This window comes from Chlorocebus sabaeus, chromosome 17 (genome assembly GCF_047675955.1).
Source record: "Chlorocebus sabaeus isolate Y175 chromosome 17, mChlSab1.0.hap1, whole genome shotgun sequence".
Taxonomy (NCBI): domain Eukaryota; kingdom Metazoa; phylum Chordata; class Mammalia; order Primates; family Cercopithecidae; genus Chlorocebus; species Chlorocebus sabaeus.
This window is the reverse complement of record NC_132920.1, coordinates 24,978,372-25,000,266: the sequence shown is the minus strand read 5'-3', so window position 1 is coordinate 25,000,266 and position 21,895 is coordinate 24,978,372. Positions and strand designations below refer to the sequence as shown.

Sequence of the window (21,895 nt, the reverse complement as noted above, 5' to 3'; positions counted from 1 at the left end):
TCAGCAAACTATCACAAGAACAGAAAACCAAACAGCACATGTTCTCACTCATAGGTGGGAATTGAACAATGAGATCACCTGGACACAGGAAGGGGAACATCACACACCGTGGCCTGTTGTGGGTTCGGGGGAGGGGGAGGGATAGCATTAGGAGATATACCTAATGTAAATGACGAGTTAAGGGTGCAGCACACCAACATGGCACATGTATATATATGTAACAAACCTGCACATTGTGCACACGTACCCTAGAACATAAAGTATAATAATAAACAAAAGAAAGAAATGTCCAAAAAAAACCACAAGGAAGTGATTGACTTTTGTGTAATAACTTTGTATCCTGTGTCCCTGCTGTAACTGCTTATTAGTTCCAGGAGTTTTCTTGGTTAATTCTTTTGGATTTTCTACATAGACAATCACATGATGTGCAAATAAGGGCAATATTATTTTCTTCCTAATCTGTTTACCTTTTGTTTCCTTTTCATCCCCCCACCTAAAAATAAATCAGTTTATAGTTGTAGTGGATTTGTCTTGCTTGCAACTAAAAGACCCTTAGTGAGGATACCACTCTTGATGAAATGAGAAAGAAATGGAAATTTGTTTTCAGTTCTTTCCAACTTCATAAGTTTCCTTTTCCACTCCCATGTCGCAGGTTTGATGCACAGGGATTTCACCCAGGTTAGGCTCTAGGGTCAGAACAAGCAATGCCTGGGCCCTGTGATATCAGCAGCCCATCACATCTCTGCTACAGCCTCACCCTTTTGCCCTGTGAAAGTGAAAGTCAAAATCCCTCCAAGAGAGAAAATTCCCTCAAGAGAGACAAGCCTTTTTAGTGTGGGTGGTACAATGAGGAACCGCAAATTCTAAGAATTGTTCAAGAAATCATGCTTTGTGTTGTATTTAAATTATGTCATGGTGGCTTTATTTTCTTTCTACAACTTTAAGAAAGTCCAAGCATAGTGTTCTCTAACAAGAGAACGTGAACAGTATGTAGAGTGGAAAATACCAAAAGGCTGATCACAGACTCATCTGGAGTTTAAGTGAGAAGATTTAGTTTCCTATAATACTCATTTTCTACAGCCAATTGAACAAACATACTTTCCTATTACAAACACATATTACAATTTTTATACAGGACTAAGCAAAATTTCATTCTCAAACTATTGAATATTAAAGGGAAGTTGTAATCATGATTATAAGAAATAGGATGTATAGATTTAAACTTGAGTAAGATCTTCATCCCTGTTGCCTAGTCACTTTGTTTATAATACTCTTTGAATATAATATACACATACTATAATGTGTAGATATGTAATAGTGAATATGTAACACTCTCTAGAATGTAAAATATCTTTTAATCTTTATTTTTACTAAGCAAGAAATTTTCAACAGAGCATTTACATTCTTCAAGAATTTACATCAACAATTATTCAGTTCTTCATATGAAAGACAGTTGTAACTTATATTTCTAAAATTAAGGTTAAAGAAATATGTCTAAAATTTCTGATTTCCAGAATTATCAACACCTTAGCAGACAACATCTTAAAAGGACAGTATGGTTGTAAAACAAAAGAAAAAATACATGATTTTGTCAATAGTCTCAACTACAGATGGCAAAAGTCTGATGCGAATGCAATTCTTCTGTCTCTGGGACCATAAAAGAGGTTCTAACGCATCAGAGCAGTTTTTCTCACTAAGCCTGGATGAGGTCTCAGAATTCTTTTCAATGCAGCATTCCAGGAAGCCATTATTAGGCTGTTGATGATGGCATCCTATATACCATCTGTATCAGGCTGTGCTTTTTTGTTGTAAATTACAGAATCCTCTGGCTACTTTATACAAAAGGAGAGTTATAAATGGCTACTAATAGCTCCATAAAATCACTGGGAGGGCTGAAGGTACACAATCTAGACTGAACCTCTCAAAAGAACTGGTATACTAAGGGAGCTGTTGCCAGCAGGGCCCCCAGAAGCACCAGGCCTCTGCCGTGATCAGAAAATTGCTGGGTCCATAGCTGCCCTGCCCCTGCTGGCTGTTGCCACTATGCTTGCCAGAAGGTCCCCTCTCCCTGCACAAGGCCGACAGCTCTTTGCTCACTCGCTCCTTCCAAGATTCACATCACTGCATCCGCTTAGCAGAGGCTAAGCCACGTGAGGAGCTTGAGCTGCAAGTGAGTCTGGAGAATGAGCTTTCCCCTACTACAGGGCAGGAAGACGCACGAGAAAAGGGAATGGAATTGGGCGAGCCAATCTGTAGTTCTGTTTCACCATCAGTCCTCTCCACAAGTAAGCCCTAAAAAGAGGAGAAGGAAACTTTGGGCCATTATAACTTGATGTAGAGTGATCAATTGTCCCAGTTTGCCTAGGACTGAGGGGTTTCCTGGAATGATTAAGAAAGCCTTGGGCAGACCAGGACAAACTGGTTACCCTAACTCAATGACAAGAACCATCAGCATCCAACAACTAGCTCACTTGGTTCTGATTCCACTCTCACCAAGCAAATTTTGGATTGTAATTTGGCCTTCCATGTTTGTGCCTCAAAAACCTTTAGCACAAAGTCTGGTGTATAGTAAGCACTCAATAAATGCTTACATTTCTGTATTTTTAAAAGTTTGTTTCATTTTAAAATATGTTGGCCAGTTAACTGAAATGTTTCATTTTTCTTGCTAGTTTTTCTTCCTTTTTTACACACCAGCATATTTTCTTTTTGATGTGGGTGTACATTGTTCTGTTGAGATTTTGCTTAGTTCGTGAGGTAGTTCCCGGTGACAGATCTTGTCTTGGTGCCTTGTGTCGTAGGCACACTCTGGACCACACCTTAGAGTGTGAAGTCTCCATTAAGGCTTTCTCCCCTCTCTGAGGCTCTAAGTGGCAGCTACTGTTCTCTCCAGATATCACCTTACTTTGATCCATTTCCATGGCAACACCCTGTGGTATGAATGAGTATCTGCCAAACCTCCTGCTCAAACCGGCTGTGGTGAAGAGAGGAAGCCTGAGAACTGTGGTCTCCTGAAGAGGAAGGGCGACCCAGTGGTGAAGGAGGCCCACGATGCCAGGGTTAGCTTCTCTTTCTTTACTGCAACTAGAAAGGCTGTGCTTCCTCCAGCAGTGGCCTCCCGTCAGGCCTGCCTTTGGGTTGGGAACAGGCTGCACCCTCTGTTTCCAACCTTCCCTCCTTCTTTCATCCCATTCATAATGGTACGTCGTCTTCCCTCACAGCCTTTTCTCTTGAGTCTTTGGCCAAGAATGCCTTTCTCTTCCTTCCTCTCCACTCTTGGATTCATCCCCCATCTTTCGAAGTATCGCTCAAACGCCACCTCCTCCCCAAACCTGCCTTGAGTTTCCTCCTCCTGTCAGAACTGGTTCTCCATCTTCTGGGTACCTAAATGACTTACTGCTGCTGGTCTGACACCAATCACATTGAATCTGGTAATATAGTGACAAGTCGTCTCTCCGTATCTGTGAGGAATCAGTTCTAGACCCCTGAATACACCCAAATCCTCAGATGTTGAAGTCCCTGATATAAATTAGTGTAGTATTTGCATATAACCTGCGCACATCCTACCATATACTTTAAATATCTCTTGATTGCTAATAATACCTAATACACATAAATGCTGTGTAAATGTCCTTATACTGTATTTTTTAATTTGTATTATTTTTATTGTGGTCTCTTTTTTTTTTTTCCAAATATTTTTGACTGAGGTTGGTTGAATCCTGGTATGCAGAAGTCGCAGATATGGAGGTCCGCCTGTATTGTATATCTTCTACATTCTCCACCGAATTTTAAGCTCCCAGGATAAAGGGTATCATTCATCTTTGTATGCCCAGTGCCTACTACATTTTTTTTTTTAAGTGAATTGAATTAACTTCAAAAGGAAGAAACCTTTAGACTTCTTGGACAATTTTCCTCAAGTAGGCTGGACACTCTCATGAGTCAAGGAGCCTTGGCAGAGATGTCAAGGAGAAAAGACCCCTTATTGTTCCTTTCTATATCTCCCTTCAATTGCTTCCTCCTCCATCCTAAAAATGTATAAGAATACATGTTACTCTAATCAGATGGCCTTTTGGGAACAAGCTGCATGAAACTTTTGAGAATCTCTGGTTTCATAGCATAAGTTTTAAAAGATGGTCTTTGTTATGCTGGTTGCTCACACATAAAATATAATGTTTAAAACATTGCCGAAAAACACGTATATTTTATAACTGGAAAGTCTGGTTTGCAATGGTTTGTGATTATGGAAAGAGCCCTGAGCTATGAGTCAGAACAACTATTAATAATGCCTTAGGAACTAACTAGCTTTGTGGCTGTTGATAAGACATTTCTCCTCCTGAGACTCTGTTCCCTTTATCATGAAATGAAGGTATGGGGCAGTGATGTCTGAGGTCTCATTGGCTCTGAAGTTCTGGTAGATTCTGATTTAATGGTTTACTTATAGGTAAAAAGAAGAGAAGCTGACTTCGGATGGTGGAGTCTTTCACCCCCTTCCCTTCTGCCAAGGCTGAAAAGCATCCAAATCTCATGGCATTAAGGTCAAAGAAAAGGTGACTTTTTTAAAACTAAGTATAATAAGGAAATATTTCTCCTCTACATCTAGATATTTCTCCAGAGGGAGCTCACCACAAAAGTTAAACAGATCACTACTTTAAAAATGTTTTTCTGTTTAAATCGGGGCTGTTCCACTGGGGCTGATTTAACCCAGAGAGAGAACAGACCTCTCTCTTGTCTCTACTCTGACTCATAAAGGCAACTCTGCTCCACTGAGGTCAATCGTTCACTATTTGCATAATAAGTTATTCTAAAAGTTAAAATATCAGGCCCTTAATCATAGAAGAAAGGAAGACTTTTCAGTGAGGCCTTCCAGTGATTGTAGATTTAGAGGGCTCTTGGGACAGCCACTGGGTGGCTAAATTAATAAGTTCACACCTAGTTACTATTGATAGGAACAGGAAGCAGGGAAATTCTGGGCAGAAGACAGCAGGTCTCTGGGGAGGTCCCCACTCTCAAGCTGAAACTCTTGATACTGCAGCCCAAAGTGAGACCTTACATCCCTCTTTCCCTGCTCAAATGTTGCCTTTTCCAAAACCACCCATAGCCCACCCTGCTCCTCATCCTGTGCCCATAAAAACCCCAGGCTTGGCCAGCAGAGAGAGGAGAAGCAGCTGGACATCAGGGACTATGACTGGAAGTTGGGGAGAAGCAGCTTGACTTCAGAGGGACAGCCTGACGGCATAGCTTCAGAGAGGAGTCTGACTGGGGATAGCCAGACTTCAGGGGAAGATTACCTTCACGCCCCCATCCCCTTTTTGGCTCCCCTTCCTGCTGTGAGCCACTTTCATTGGCAACAAAGTCCCCTGCATTTACCATCTTCAACTTGTTCGTACAACCTCATTCCTCCTGGATGCCGGACAAGAACTTGGGTGCCATGAGTGTGGGTGCAAAAGGCTATCACACTGAGGCTCCACTGAACTATTAACACTTAAGCTGTCTGCAGATGGCAAAGCTAAAAGGACACCGTAACACTCCTACTGGGGCTTGAGAGGTCACGGGCGCCAGATGCTGCCTTGGGACCTGCACGGAGTTTTGCTCTTGCTGGTGCCCAAAAGCTCTTGCCCCAACTCCTGCACCTGCTAATCTGTGTGCTCCCCCTCCCATGAGTGAGTGGAATTCACCCCTGCCGGGGCTGAAGTGGCTGGCTAGTTCGAGTGCCCCTGCACTCCAGTTCCCACTTATTAAGCGGTCAGGGAAATATCATAGTTATTTCTGTGTCTGTTTCTCTGGGCAGTGTCTAGATTTCTATCTTCTGAAGCTTAAACTCAATACATAGGAACATTCTTTTGTGCCTAAGTGATGAAACTAGACTCCTGGGTGTTGTAAACCAAAAATAAAATTCTAAGCCTCCCAACCATCTGAACAGACCCCTCCTCTTAGCCAAGGGCATTCCAAAGTTAACCTGAAAAACTAGTTCAGGCCATGATGGGAAGGCGGGTGTCAGACCTGCCTCATTAAACCCTCCTCCCTTTTGGAATTCAGGAAAAGCTGACCAGCATTAACGTCAACATAGACCTTAAAGCTGATAAGAAACATTTACAATCTATTCTCTGCTACCCAGAAGGCTTCATCTGTATGATAAAACTATGTGGTCTCTACAACCTTTTATCACAACCCAGACATTTCTTTTCTATTGATCCCAGGTCTTTTGATAAACTCAATTGTCAACCAGAAAAATTTTAAATCTACCTATAACTTGGAAGCTCCACCTCTCCTCCCCACCACCCCAACTTTGAGTTGTCCTGCCTTTCTGGACTGAACCAATGTAGAGCTTCAATGTATTAGATTGATGTCTCATGTCACCATAAAATGTATAAAACCAAGCTGTGCCTTGACCACCTGGGGCACATGTTCTCAGGATCTCCTGAGGGCTGTGTCACAGGACATGGTCACTCATATTTGGCTCAGAACAAATCTCTTCAAATATTTTACAGAGTTTGATGCTTTTCATCAACAAGTAGGAGGCAGAATCAGGTGGGTCAGTTGTTGGTTTGAATGTGGGACATGAGGGCTAGGAAGCAAGGAGTAGCACCTAGAGCACTGTCTTGATCAACTGGGTAGAAGGTCACCAAGACAGAAAATGCTGGTGAAGCCAGTTTGCGAGGAAGAAAGAGAAGGAAGGAGAGAGGGCAGCAATGGGCTGTGTCTGACTAGAGGAGAAGAGATAAGATGCAGACACTGTCCTCTCTCTAGCCTCATAGCTTCTTCTTTCATACTCCAAAACTGTCTGCTTTGATTCCACAAAAACTGTCTCCCAGAAGTGTTCTAAGCCTTTAAAATCCCTTGAAATCTTATTGGAGCAGCACTGGAAAGCACATTGTATTGAGTTTGGGGAGAAAGTGGGATACAACTTGGTCCTGGTCTACCAACTTGCTGTGCCAACTTGGAGCTGTCTCCTAACCTGAGTGTCAGTTTCATTTTCTGTGAAATGGGACATTTGGATATGAGGTTGTCTGGGGTAATTCTCTAATAGTTGTCCAATTTTCTAATTCCTTATTATTCAATAATCGCCTTTGTCAAAGCTGCATGGTACATATTTTAAAAATAGAACGTTATGAGTGAATGGTTACACTGCAATGTTTATTTACCTAATTTGAAGAGTTAGTATAGGTTGTGGTTAAATATTTGGGCTCTAGAGCCAGATTACCTCAATTCAAATATCATCTCAGCCACTTGCTGGGTGTGTGACCATGGCAAGTTACTAAACTTCTCTGTGCCTCAGTTTCCCTATCTGCAAAATGGTCATGGGATTATTATACGACAATCATATGAATTAACACAAGTGAAGTACTCTATGTGTTTGATTATTATTTAGAGTATTCTTTAACCTTCACTTTTTTATATGTAAAATAGGATTGCTAATAACTCATGAATAAGAATGTAGGGGCAATAAAATAAAACCACTTGTCTATTAAGAGCATGCAACACACAGCCTATCTTTCCATAAGTGCTCAATAAATGTGTGTAAAGAGACAGCCAGATGGCCACAGCTAGAACCTGACCCCCACTTCCATTTCAATTTCCAAAGAGCAAACTGAGACCTCATGTTCTTTTCGTATGTATTTGCCACAGAAGAGAAATAAATCAGGTGCTGTGCTATCGTTTTCCTCCTGGTGCTTGATAAGCTTTTATTTTAAAATGATGCCAAGTTTTCCTTGTTGACTTTCCATAAAAGTCACACAACGTACTTTGGCTCAGCAGTTGCCATTCTCCACTGAGTAATTGAAGGTCTGTTTCTCCCCAGGATGGTTTTAAAGTAGAAACAGACATGCTGATGCTTTTTCTCCTGAGTCTAACATCTAGCTTCCATTTATTGAAAATGAGTTGAAGGAAAAATGAAGAAAGGATCACATAATTATGCCTTTTTCCCCATATTCTCTTACACTCATTGCTCCTTGCAGACTATACATGCTTCCCCCGTGAAATTCTGCGATTTATGAAAATTTAATAGCAACGCGAGCCCAAGAAAGAGTAAAAATTGATAACGTACACTTAACACAAACAAAAATGTTCCCTGGGAGAATAACACCCCACAAGGCTATTTATTCCAGGCATTTATGAGTGTGTACTTGATAAAAGAAAATATAAAGCATGAAGAGTCAGAAAACGGAGCCCTAGGTAGGAGCTATGGATCTTCAGCGTTGTCAACCTGACCGGAAAGAACAACAAAAGATGGTGGCAAGTCCTCCGCTTCTTGTTCCATACGCCCACCCCGCAGTCTTTCTATGATTATAATGAGGAAACTGGCAAAATCTGTATTTAAATTCACAAGAGCAGAGAAAATGCAAACTTTTCAACTGCCTCTCATTTTAGACCTAACTGTACTTTCCGCCCCCTCTGGCCTGCTGTTCTCTCTCATCTGCTATTGTAAATTATGTACATCAGAAACGTTGGTGACTCATGCAGCAGAGGCTTTAGGAAATGTGTGGCTTAATGAGGAGGAAAGAAGGTCTGATGCTGATTGCAAAAAAAAAGCACTTGATTTTTTTGTATCACATCCTCCACATTCAAGTTCATTGCTTGCACAGAATTTCACGAGCCATATAATAAAAGAAGGTGATGGAGGGAACACAGTCACAGTACCGTGACAGCTTCTCTAAGATTTCTCTCATCTCGAATTTGCCTACTTGGCAGCTATCTGATTTGATTTATGTTAAGTGCCTTATAGAAAAGAAAAGTGTTGCAATTAACAATTGTAGAAACCAGGAAGAGAGGAGACTGTTAGAACAATATCCATTTCTAGGTCTCACAAATATAGTTTTCTTTTCTTTTCCAACTTTTATTTTAGATTCAGGGGGTATGTGTGCAGGATTGTTACCTAGGTATATCGCGTGATGCTGATGTTTGGAGTATGATGATCCTGCCACCCAGGTACTGAGTGTAGTACCAACAGTTTTTCAAACCTTGCCCTGATCCCTCCCTCCCTGCTCTAGTAGTCCCCAGTGCCTATTGTTCCCATCATTATATCCATGAGTACCCAATGTTTAGCTCCCACTTATAAGTGAGAACACACAGTCTTTGGATTTCTGTTCCTGGATTAAATTGTTTAGGATAATGGCCTCCAGTGGCATCCATGTTGCTGCAAAGGATATGATTTCACTCTTTTTTATGTCTATGTAGTATTTCATGGTGTATCTGTACCACATTTTCTTTATTCAATCCACCACTGATAGGCGTCTAGGTGGCTCCATATATCTTTGCCATTGTGAATAGTGCCGTGCTGAACATGTAAGTGTATGTGTCTTTCTGGCGGAACAAGTTGTTTTCTTTTCAGTACAGAGTAATGGGATTGCCAAGTGGAATGGCAGCTCTGTTTTAAGTTTTTGAGAAATCTCCAAACTGCTTTCTACAGTAGCTGAACTAATTTACATTTGCACCAATGGTGTACAAGTGTTCCCTTTTCTCCACAGCCTCATCAACATCTGTTGTTTTTTGACTTTTTAGTAACAGCCACGCTGACTGGTGTGAGATGGTTTCTCATTGTGGTTTGGATTTGCATCTCTCTAATAATTAGTGATGTGGAGCATTTTTTCATGTTTGTTGGCCACTTGTGTCTGTTCATGTCTTTTGCCCATTTTTAACGGGGTTGTTAATTTTTAATGGGGTTATTTTTATTATTATCATTTGCGTGTTCAATTGTTTAAGTTCCTCATACATTCTGGATATTAGACCTTTGTTCGATACATAGTTGCAAAATATTTTCTCCTATTTTGTAGGTTGTCTGTTTACTCTGTTGATAGTTTCTTCTGCCATGCAGAAGCTCTTAAGTTTAATTAGGTCCCCTTGTCATTTTTTGTTTTTGTTGTGCTTGCTTTTGAGGACTTAGCCATAAATTCTTTTCCAAAGTCGGTATCCAGAATGCACTTCCTAGGCTTTCTTCTAGGATTCTTATAGTTTGAGGTTTTTCATTTAAATCTTTAATCCATCTTAATTTTTGTATACGATGAAATGGAGGGGTCCAAGTTCATTATTGTGCATATGGCTAGCCAGCTATCCCCATACCATTTACCGAATTTTCTTCATTGCTTATTATTGTTGACTTTGTTGAAAATTAGATGGCTGTAGTTATGCAGCTTTATTTCTGAGTTCTCTATTCTGTTCCATTGGTCTATGTGTCTGTTTTTGTACCAGTACCAAGCTATTTTGGTTACTGCAGCCTTATAATATAGTTTGAAGTCAGATAATGCGATGCCTCTGGATTTTTTCTTTTTGCTTAGGATTGCTTTGGCTATCTAGGCTCTTTTTTGGTTCCATATGAATTTTAGCATAGTTTTTCTCCAATTCTGTAAAAAATGACGTTGGTAGTTTGATAGGAATTGTGTTGTATCTGTAGATTGCTTTGGGCAATATGGCCATTTTAATGATACTGATTCTTCCAATTCATGGGCATGGAATGTTTTCCATTTGTTTGTGTCATCTGTGATTCCTTTTGGCAGGGTTTTGTAGTTCTCCCTGTAGAGATCTTTCACTTCCTTGGTTACATGTATTCCTAGGCATTTTATTTTTGTGTGCATAACTATTATTGTAAATGGGATTGCATTCTTGATTTGGCTCTCAGCTTGAACGTTATTGGTGTATAGAAATTCTACCAATTTTTATACATTGATTTGGTATCCTTAAACCTTGCTAAAATCATTTATCTGTTCTAATAGCCTTTTGGCAGAGTCCTTAGGGTTTTCTAAGTATAGAATCATATCATCAGCAAAGAGACATGGCTTGACCTCTTTTCCTATTTAGATGCCTTTTTTTCCTTTTGCCTGATTGCTCTGGCTAGCCCTTCCAGTACTATGCTGAATAGCAGTGATGAGAGTGGGCATCTTTGTCTTATTCTAGTTCTCAAGGGGAATGAGTAAAGGTTTTACCTGTTCAGAATGATGTTGTCTGTGAGTTTGTCATAGATGGCTCTTATTATTTTAAGCTATGTTCCTTCAGTGCCTAGTTTCTTGAGGGTTTTTTAAAATCATAAAGGGATGTTGCATTTTATCAGAAGCTTTTTCCATGTCTATTGAGATGATCAAATGGTTTTTGTTTTTAATTCTGTTTTTGTGGTGTTATATATAAATTTGCATATGTTGACTTTGCATCCCAGGAATGAAGCCTGCTTGATCATGGTGAATTAACTCTTTCTGATGTGCTGTTGAATTTGGTTTGCTAGGTTTTTTTGTTTGTTTTTGTTTTTTTGTTTTGTTTTGTTTGGTTTGGTTTGGTTTGGTTTGAGACAGGGTTTCACTCTGTTACCCACGCTGGAGTGCACTAATGCAATCATGGCTCACTGCAGCCTTGAACTCCTGGGCTCAAGTGATCCTCCCACCTTAGCCTCCTGAGTAGCTGGGACTACAGGCACATGCCACTATGCCTGGCTAATTTTTGCTTTTGTGTTTTTTTGTACAGATGGGGTTTCGCCATGTTGCCCAGGCTAGTCTTGAACTCGTGAGCTCATGCAATCCACCTGCCTTGGCCTCCTAGAGTTCTGGGATTATAGGTATTAGCCGCTGTGCCCAGCCAGTTTGCTAGTAGTATTTTATTAAGGATTTTTGCATCTATGTTCATTCAGGGTATTGGCCAATAGTGTTCTTTCTTCGTTGTGTCTTGGCCAGGTTTTTGTACCAAGTTGATGCTGACTTCATAGAATGAGCTGGTGATATGGTTTGGCTGTGTCCTCATGTGTCAAGGGTGGGGCCAGGTGGAGATAATTGAATCATGGGGACAGTTTCCCCCATACTGTTCTCATGGTAGTGAGTAAGTCTCATGAACTCTGATGGTTTTATAAATGGGAGTTCCCCTGCAGAAACCCTCTTGCCTCCCCTCATGTAACATGTGCCTTTGCTTCTCCTTTGCTTTCTGCCATGATTGTGAGGCATTCCCAGCCATGTGGAACTGTGAGCCCATTACATCTCTTTTTCTTTACACATTACCCAGTCTCAGGCATGACTTTATTAGCAGCATAAGAACTGACAAATACAGCTAGGGAGGAGTCCCTTCTCAATTTTTTGGAATAGTTTCAGTAGAACAGGTACCAGCTCTTCTTTGTACTCCTGGTAGAATTCAGCTGTGAATCCATCTAGCCTGGAGTTTTCTTGGTTGATAGTTTTATTTTAATACAGTATATCAATTTCAGAAGTTGGTATTGGTCTGTTTAGTGTTTCAATTTCTTCTTGATTCAATCTTAAGAGACTGTGTGTCTCTAGGAATTTTTCCATTTCTTCTGGATTTTCTAGTTTGTGTGCATAGATGTAGTCATAATAGTTTCTGATGATCTTTTGTATTTCTCTGGGATTAGTTGTACTGTCACCTTTGTTGTTTCTGATTGTGCTTATTTGGATCTTCTCTCTTTTTTTTTTCTTTGTCAATCTAGCTAGTGGTCTATCAATCTTGTTTATCCTTTCAAAAATCCAACATTTGCTTTCACTGATTCTTTGAATGGATTTTTGGGTCTCAATTTCATTCAGTTCTGCTCTCATTTTAGTTCTTTCTTTTCTTCTACTAGCTTTGGAATTAGTTTGATCTTGTTTCTCTAGTTCCTTTAGGTGTGATATTAGATTGTTAATTTGAGATCTTTCTAACTTTTTGAGTTAGGTATCTAGTGCTATAAGCTTTCCTTTTAACACTGCTTTTGCTGCACCCCAAATATTTTGGTATGTTGTGTCTCTGTTTTCATTTATTTCAAATAATTTTTTAATTTCTTCCTTGATTTTGTTGTTTGCCCAAAAGTCATTCAGGAGCAAGTTGTGTAATTTCCAAATGTGGTTTTGAGAGATCTTTTTGGTATTGATTTCTATTTTTATTCCACTGTGGTCTGAGAGTATGGTGGGTATAATTTTGATTTTTAAAAAAAATTTATTGAGACTTGCTTTATGGCCAAGCGTATGGTTGATTTTGAAATATGTTCTGTGTGCAGATGAGAAGAATGTGTATTCTGTCACTGATCAGTGGAGGATTCTGTAGATGTCTATTAGGGCCAATTGGTCAAGTATCAAGTTTAAATCCAGAATTTCTTTATTAGTTTTCTGCCTCAATGATCTGTCTAATGCTGTCAGTGTGTTGTTGAAGTCCCCAACTATTATTGTGTGGTTGTGTGAGTCTTTTCATTGGTCTAGAAGTACATTGTACATTTTTATGAATCTAGATGCTCCGATGTTGGGTGTGTATATATTTAGTAAAGTCTTCTTGTTGTATTGAATTCTTTATCATTGTGTAGTGCCCTTCTTTGTCTTTTTTATTGTTGTTGGTTTAAAGTTTGTTTTATCTGATATAAGAAGAGTGATTGCTTTTTTTTCTAGTTTTCCATTTGTGTAGTAGATCTTTCTCCAACCCTTTACTTTGCACCTATGGGTGTTATGATGTGTGAAATGGGTCTCTGGAAGACAGCAGACAGATGGTTGGGTTTTTTTTGTTTGTTTTTTTGTTTTTCTTCCAATTTGCCACTCTATGCCTTTTAAGTGGGGTGTTTAGGCCATTTACATTCAAGGTTAATATTGACATGTGAGGTTTTTTGACCCTACTGTGAAGTTGATACCTGGTTGCTTTGTAGCTTCTATTGTGTGATTGCTTTATTGAGTCTGTTGGCTATATTTGACTTTATTGAGTCTGTTTTTGTGGTAGCAGGTATTGCTCTTTTGTTTCCATGTTTAGAACTCCCTTAAGGATTTCTTGTAAGCTGTTCTAGTGGTTAAAATAAAATAAAATAAAATAAAATAAAATAAAATCCCTTAGCACTTGTTTGTCTGGAAAAGATTATATTTCCCTTTTCTTATGAAGCTTAATTTGGTGAGATATGAAATTCTTGGTTGGAATTTCTTTTCTGTCAGAATACTGAATACAGGCCCCCAGTCTCTCTTGGTTTATAATGTTTCTTCTAAGAAATCTATTGTTAGCCTGATGGGGTTCCTTTAGTATGTAATCTGCCTTTTTTCTCTAACTTTCTTCAAGATTTTTTCTTTAGCATTGACCTTGGACAGCCTGGTGACTGTATTCCTTGGTGATGTTCATTTTGTATAGTATCTCACAGGTGTTCTCTGGATTTTTTTTTTTTTAATCTGGATGTCTATCTCTCTAGCAAGATTAGGGAAATTTTCTTGAATTATTCCACCAAATGTATTTTCCAGGTTGTTTATTTTTTCTCCTTCTCTCCCAGGAATGCCAATAATTCATAAATTTGGTTGCTTTACATAATCACATATTTTTTGAAGACTTTCTTCCTTTTTTAAACTCCTTTTTTCTTAATTTTTGTCTGACTGTGTTAGTTCAAAAGACCAGTCTTTAAACTCTGAAATTCTTTCTTCTGCTTGGTCCAGTCTACCAAAGGTAGTTTTCTGATGCTGCATTTGCCATTCTAGGGAATGGTGTTTAGTGTCAATAGTCAAGAAAACCTCATTGGCTACCTTATATAGATTTTGTCTTAATTTTGGTCTCTACCTTTCCCCCCTAATTCAGAAAATGAGTCTTGGGGAGCTGGCACATCATGAGGGATCAGGAACTATGAGCAATTATCTAGACCAGGAATGTCCCACATGACCTGCAATTGCCAGTTAATGTAATGGCTGAGTGGTGGTCTCTCAGGTGAACAAAGACATTCTGCAAATAGATTTATATAATACAAAGGGCCTTTACAAGCTAGAAAAGGCAAGGAACAGATCCTCCCCCACAGCCTCCAGAAGGAATGCAGCTCTACCTATACCTCGATTTTCACCCTGTGAGACCCATTTCAGACTTTGACTCCAGAACTGAAAGACGATAGATCTGCATTGTTTTAAGCCGTTAAGTTTGTGGTAATTTGTTATAGCAGCAGTAGGAAACTAATACACAGAAACTAATACACAGAAATGAGTGTGTTGCAGGAAAGGGTGGAAAACAAAGGCAGAGAGTAGGTAACAACCCATTGGGACACTCACGGTTGAGCTGGCACCTCCAGATCCTATCCCTGTCTGAGATACAAAGTATCTCAGACTCCCTCATATTGCAGATAAGGAAACAGAGGCCCAGGGAATTTGCCAACTTTCATTAAGTCACGTGGCTAGTTAATAATAGCTGCTGATAACATTGAGAAATTCCTCTATGCTAAACACAATTCTTAGTCCTTAGCATGTATTTACTCATGAAGTCATCAGCATAACCCTAAGGCAGCAGCCCTCATTCTTACCCTCATTTTACAGATTAAGAGACTGAGGCATAAGGATGTTAATGTCATGAAGATACTAAATAGGGTGCTAAGAGTTTGCACCCAGGCATTTCTGCTCTGGAATGCACTCTCTTTACCACCAGACATAGTGACAGAAGAGGAGCCTGAGGTCTTGGGTGCCAGTCCAGTATCCTACTAACTTCTAAAGAGTTACTTGATCTCATTTCCTTTTGACAACTCTGAAATCTGTAGGTCATTCCCATTTTAAATGAAGAAAACAAGTCACCAAGACTAAGAGATGTGCCTAAAGCACTCATCTGGTCAGCTGCAATTACAAGCCTCTTGACTCCCATCTCTTGGTAGTTTCCCCCAGTCCCTCTGCTTGTGGCATCATGAAAGACACAAAAGATAAATGACAGAGTTTCCGCCATCAGCAAGTTTATGGGTTTTCTTGGGCTAAATTTGGGTGTCACTTTTTTCAGTTCCATCCTCAGGGCAAGACTACTCCTGAGGCCTTGATCAATAACTGTTTGTTCTCTGGAGCAATCTGGCATTGCACAGAGGAGAAGCTTGGAACAAAGTAAGCAATCAGCGTACTAAGCTTCCCCCGCCAGGGGCAGCTTTAGAACATCTGTGTAAGAGAAGCTTCAGCCACATATTTGGAAGAGGCTGTAGCACCTAAGGGTGGTATTATAGCCAACATAATGTATTTAGTTAGAGTGTATTTTTACTTGGGGAATTTTGAGGAGGAGCTGATGGAGATTTGGGGGGTTGACTAAAACTGCCCCAAACCACCCCTTGAAGTACCACTTCCCCATGTAAACCCCTGTATGTTGCAGCTCAGAAAGAGGAATATACAGTTCTTGCCACCAAGAAGCTTACTCACTATTTGAATGTGGGCAATTTTTTTTTCTTTTCTTTTTTTTCTTTAGACAGGGTCTTTCTCTGTTGCCCAGGCTGGAAAGCTATAGTGCAATCATAGCTCACTGCAACCTTGAACTCTTCTCTCAGGCAATCTCAGCCTCTTGAGTAACTAGGACTACAGGTACACACCACCAATACCAACTAATCTTAAAATTTTTTGTAGAGATGGGGTCCTGTTGTATTGCCCTGGCTTCAAGCGATCCTCCCACCTCAGCCTCCCAAAGCGCTGGGATTACAGGTGTGAGCTACCTCGTCCAGCCTGTATGTGTGGTTTAAAAGAATCCAGAGAACAAACAAAAGGCCTAACAAATTTGGGCAGTGCAGACATGGGCCACCTGCAGGTGAGAGCAATAGGTGCCCGGAGGACAGCCCCATGTCTATGGCTTCAGGAAAGTCTCATGGGAAAAATGAGGCTTTGAAGTATGAATGAGTAGGTGAGGGGCAAGTGTGATCGTAGGTGGAGAAAAAGAATGGGTGAGAAAATTCAAATAGACATATTTGAAGACAGTTCACTGGGCAGATTAACTGGTGAAAAGGAAGGTATGATATCACTTATGTTCGTTATCACTGGATCATTCTTTCAGTCAACAAATATTGATTGCTCACCTGCCAAGTGCCAGGCACTATATTAGATACTAGGGACCCAGCAGTAAACAAATCATGCGCCCTAAAAGGTAAGGAGTGTTGCTCTGATTCAGCTCCGGCAGCAAAGCTCTGCTCTTCATTTCTGCCTACAGAGAGGGATTCCCATTTCAGGCCATTCCTGCGTGCAGTCAGACACACCTGCCCTCCCCCTGCCATTGCACAGCTCCTCTGACGCGAGGGCAGACACAGGAGACCGGTGATCGTCTCTGCTTGAATAAATTACCGCCCCATCATCTTCATGCATAAAACATGGCACAGGAGGCTAGGGCAGCCCAGCACAGCAGCTGCCTTCGGGCCAGTCGGGAGTAAAGGGAAGGAAAGGCAAGACAAGTTACAAGATAAAAGAAGTGAACGGAAGCCTCAGATACTTTTTTTTTTTTTTTTAAAGAAAAGAAAAAAAGGGGGAGTGTTTTCTTTTTCAATTTTATACGTCTGGACTTAACTTCCGTGATCGCTGCAAGACCCTTTTGTTCCCTTGCCATGAGCAGGTTTTAGGCCGCTCTCTTGGGACCATGGTGTTACCTTCGCGATTACACTGGATCAGAAACAGACCATGGAGGGACAGGATCCGGAGGCGCCAGCTCAACCGTGAGTGTCCCGATGGGTTGTTACCTACTCTCTGCCTTTGTTTTCCACACTTTCCCGCAACACACTCATTTCTTGCCCTCTGCAAATCTTCTCCAATCTTACCCCTTTCCTCCTCTCTTCCACCTTCCTGTGCTCCCTTTTCCAATGGACTTTGGTATTTTTTACCGACTCTCTCTCTTCCTATTTCCTTCCCAGCACTATCCTAATCAGAGGTAACTAGATACATTTTGTTTCAAGTGGTGAGCAAGACAGGGCCACAGGGCCTCTTTTCTTTATTTCTCCAACTAGATGGAAAATACAAATAAATATTTACATTGATCGAGGAGTCATGTGAATTGGAATTTTTGTTTATTACAGTAGGGAAAAAAATGGAACACCTAAATCAAACAGGTTATCAGCAGTGTAGCTAGATAAGGTGAAATTCAAGGATCAGTGAGTCATATTTCCTTTAAACGACCCAACTGTATGCTTCTTAAATTATCAAACTCACAACTGAGTAGACAGGAACTCTAACCAAAAGGGAGTTTTCAGCATTGGAGTAATCTGAGAATGAAAAAGCATTTCAAATGTATGCCAAAACCATTTCTCATGAACAAGTAACAAATTCGCGTGTGTCTGTTCTTAGAGATGTTTATTTATCTCAGATGTCAGCAAATTCAAATGGGTGGAGGGGCTGGGCTGCTGAGAAGACTGAGTGAAAGGTATCTGTTTTCAGGGGTAACGAATAGTTCACTTTCTTCCTGTCTCTGTTGTGAGAAAAATGATAGTGAAACCACGATGATAAATGACAACTGACATTTGGCCTCAGTATGAGGTAGCAATAGGGACTGGTAGAGAGTACAGCAAGTGGGAAAATATGTGTCCCATCATAGTGGGACACCCACCATTCAGTGCCATCAGATTGTTTCCATGGGGAATGGGGTACAGGTTGGTAGATTTTCCAATTTTTCAAAAAAAGTTGGCGGATGCGGTAGCTCACGCCTGTAATCCCAGCACTTTGGGAGGCCAAGGCAGGCAGATCACGAGGTCAAGAGATCAAGACCATCCTAGCCAATATGGTGGAACCTTCTATCTACTAAAAATACAAAAATTAGCCAGGCGTGGTGGTGGACACCTGTAATCCCAGCTACTGGGGAGGCTGAGGCAGGAGAATCACTTGAACCCGGGAGGCAGAGGTTGAGGTGAGCCGAGATCGCGCCATTGCATTCCAGCCTGGGTAACAAGAGCGAAACTCTGTCTCAAAAAAAAAAAAAAAAAAAAAAAAAAAAAAAAAAAAAAAGCTAGAAATACTAATTTCTCTGTGAAAGCTCTCAAGTTTAAATGTTGGCAGTTTATTCTTTGAATTTTAAATATATAACACCAATGTTCTGAGGCCACGTGTGACAACTGTGGATCACCAGTAGCCAAGCCCTGGTTTATGTGCTAGGTGTTGTTCTCATTAGAAGTCCATCACACAGGCCGGGCGCGGTGACTCACACCTGTAATTCCAGCACTTTGGGAGGCTGAGGGGGGCAGATGACCTGAGGTCAGGAGTTCAAGAGCAGCCTGGCCAACATGGTAAAACCCCATCTCTACTAAAAATACAAAAATTAGCCGGGCGTGGTGGTGGACACCTGTAATCCCAACTACTTGAGAGGCTGAGGCTGGAGAATCGCTTAAACCCAAGAGGCAGAGATTGCAGTGAGAGGAGATCGTGCCATTGTATTCCAGCCTGGGCGACAAGAGCAAAACTCTATCTGAAAAAAAAATAAAATAAAATAGAAGTCCGTCACACAGTGTTCTTTATGCCTAGTTACACGTTGGCAACTCTTCCTTATGTGTTACAAGCCCCTGGTATAGACAGTTAAATTAAGATGAATGAGTGGCTTAGGAACATGTATCCAACATAGTCACAGTCTACTAGTTTTGGAGGCAAGCTGGGCTGGTTGGTTTCCAAATGACAATTCAAAGACAAGGAAATAATTTGCATCAAGCAAAATACTTCCTTTTCTTTGATATAATTGAAGAAGCCATCAGTTTTCTCTGGGCCTTTACTTTCTTGATCATGTTTCTTTTACTTGCGCGTACCTTAAACTCCAGTTTTTGTGAAACTTCATTCTATATCTATAGGAAAATAGTTGTGATCCCGTCACTGAGAAAAGCTGGATTATGGATCTACATGGTTTCACTAGTATGGATGGGAAGTTGGTCTATACTCTTAAAATAAGAATTATGAGAAAAGCCTGCTTTACTAAAGACATTTCACTTAAATTTTGAGACTAACATCTGAATATTGTGCTGATTTCTGCATGGTTTTAATGTGAAATTATATATTAATAGATGTTGAATGTAAGCTCAACATTAAGCAGGCTGGTCCTGAACCTGTTTGGCATAGTGTCTAAGGAGGGAATTCTGCTGTTTTTCCAGGATGGTCAAGAACCCTGCTGCATGAGAGTCAGTGTGAGTTAGAAATAGGAACAGGACCAAGTGACATTTTTGGAGGGTTGCGTTTTTAACTCACAAAAGACCTGTACGTGTTTGCAGGCAGCAAATTAAAGAAAGTGGAAAGGGAGAAAGAGTGAAGACACCTGTGAGGGAAGGCAGCCTATCACTGCAAATGTCAGCCTGCAAGGGTGGCCCTCAACAATATTTTGCAACTGCTAAAATCTGCTTTGATAACGTTTCCTGTCTTATTTCTCTGAAGCTTTTCTCATAGGTCAGCGTTTCCTCCAACTTGGGGACTCAAGTTATATAATCCTTTGGGGTTTTTCTGTCCTTAAGAAAAATAAGTTAGTAAACCCCTTTCATTTAAATACACAGAGGGACCTTGAATTGCGATAGGAGGGACATGTGCTACCACTCTCCATTTCCATGCCCATGCAGACATTGCTAATCAACCACAGCTTTCTCTTTATCCCCCAAGGAGATTAGGCCCTGCCTTGGAATCCTTTCTAATATAGTGTCTTAAGGTGCCATGTCTAATCAATTAGAATTGCCTCACTGGTTGAAATTTATATTTGTTTTCTAGTGCTTTGTAACAAATTACCACAAGTTTATCGCCTTAAAACAACATACATTTTTTATCTCACAGTATCCATGGGCATGAATTAGCTGGATTCTCTGCTCAGGGTATCCCAAGGCTGCAATCAAGGTGTCCTCTGGGGCTGCAATCTCATCTGAGGCTCAGGGTCTTCCAAGCTCAATGGTTGTGGACAGAATTTGGTTTCTTGCAGTTGTAGGCCTGAGGCCTTCAGCAACGAAAGGCCACCCATTGTTCCCTGCCACATGACCCTCTCCAGAACATGGTATTTTGCTTCCTCAAGGCCAACAAGGGTCTTTTGCTGCTTATAGACTCTTATTTAAAGGGCTCACCTGATTAGGTCAGGCCCACCCAGGATAATCTCTCTTTTGATTAGTTAAAAATGGACTGATCAAGGACTTTAATTACATTTGCAAAATCCCTCATTTTGGCCATATAACATAATCTAATCACAGAAGTAAAATCTCATCATATTTATACCCAAGGTGCAAGAATTATACATGGCCTATATGCCAGTGGGCAAGAATCATGGGGCCATCTTCAAATTCTGCTTACTACAAAACCTAATTGTCATCTTTGCAATAGAACTTTGATTTGAGCTACTGGAAAGCTTTAGGTGTTTTTGTTTGCTCATGTTTGTTTTTGTTTTACTTTTTATTATGAAAATTTTCAAACATTCAGTAAAGTTGAGAAAATAGTATAATGAATCTTATGTATCTATCACCTAAATTTAACAATTATTAACATGTTGCCATATTTGCTTCATCTAATTTCCTGTTGAAACATTTAAAAATAAATCAGACATTATGACATCTCCACACTAAATATTTTAGTAAGAGCATCTCTAAAATATAAGGACATTTTTCTACATAACTGTGTAATCAAATTAACAATGATCCCCATACATTATTTAATACCCAGACCATATTCAAATATCCCCAGGTAAGAACCAATCCTTAATATGCTCTGCATGCCTATAACCCTTAGCAAAATACCTGGCACTTCATCTACTCAATAACTGTCTGGGTTCCATCAAAATTAAACTCATATTAAAGCGATGGATCCCGAAGTCCATCTTCCCTAAGCCTTCCTCACTTCTTCCTTTCACCCCCAGAATCTGTAATTAAATATTTCGATTTTATTTTCTAGTCCATAGCAATGTAGTAAAAAAATAATAATAATAATCAAATCAAGGTATGAGAACAGTAATATGTCACCCATCTTAGGGATATTTGAATTTTAAAAGAGGCCAAAGGTCACTGCAAAGACACACATGTGTGATACTGAGCAGACATTCAGGAGAAGGACCTATCTGGTGTCCTGTAAACCCTGTCAAACTGCTTACCTGTGACTTGCCCAGGTAAAGAGGAATACAGACAGAGCAACAGCTCCGTGGGTACCTGGGCCTTCTACATGATGACAGCAGGGTCAGGGTAGGGCATGGGAATGAGGGGCGGGCACAGATAACTGAGTGCCCTGAGAGCCTTTCTTTCCTTTAGTCTGCCACAGTTGGGGTGGGGGATTAAAGGAAAGAAACCTTAAAAAGTATA

General features: G+C 40.4%; 1 protein-coding gene and 1 pseudogene across 3 annotated transcripts in view; both read left to right on the top strand.

The window, feature by feature from the left end:
- The first annotated feature begins 17,011 nt into the window (after positions 1-17,011).
- Positions 17,012-21,895, top strand: part of RIPOR2 (RHO family interacting cell polarization regulator 2) — a 244,298-nt gene continuing 239,414 nt past the window's right edge. The window contains exon 1 of one of the 2 annotated variants that reach the window (XM_007973539.3): positions 17,012-17,326. In XM_007973539.3, coding sequence (XP_007971730.2) covers positions 17,251-17,326 — 76 coding nt within the window. In that variant the 5' untranslated portion in view covers positions 17,012-17,250. The remainder of the gene's footprint in view (positions 17,327-21,895) is intronic. The other variant, XM_073005693.1, reaches the window with a different exon arrangement.
- LOC140708830 (argininosuccinate synthase pseudogene) overlaps positions 18,614-21,895 on the top strand; it is a 29,615-nt pseudogene continuing 26,333 nt past the window's right edge. Inside the window, exon 1 of the transcript XR_012089065.1 lies at positions 18,614-21,895. This exon is cut by the window's right edge and continues 26,333 nt beyond it. The product of XR_012089065.1 is annotated as an argininosuccinate synthase pseudogene (transcript).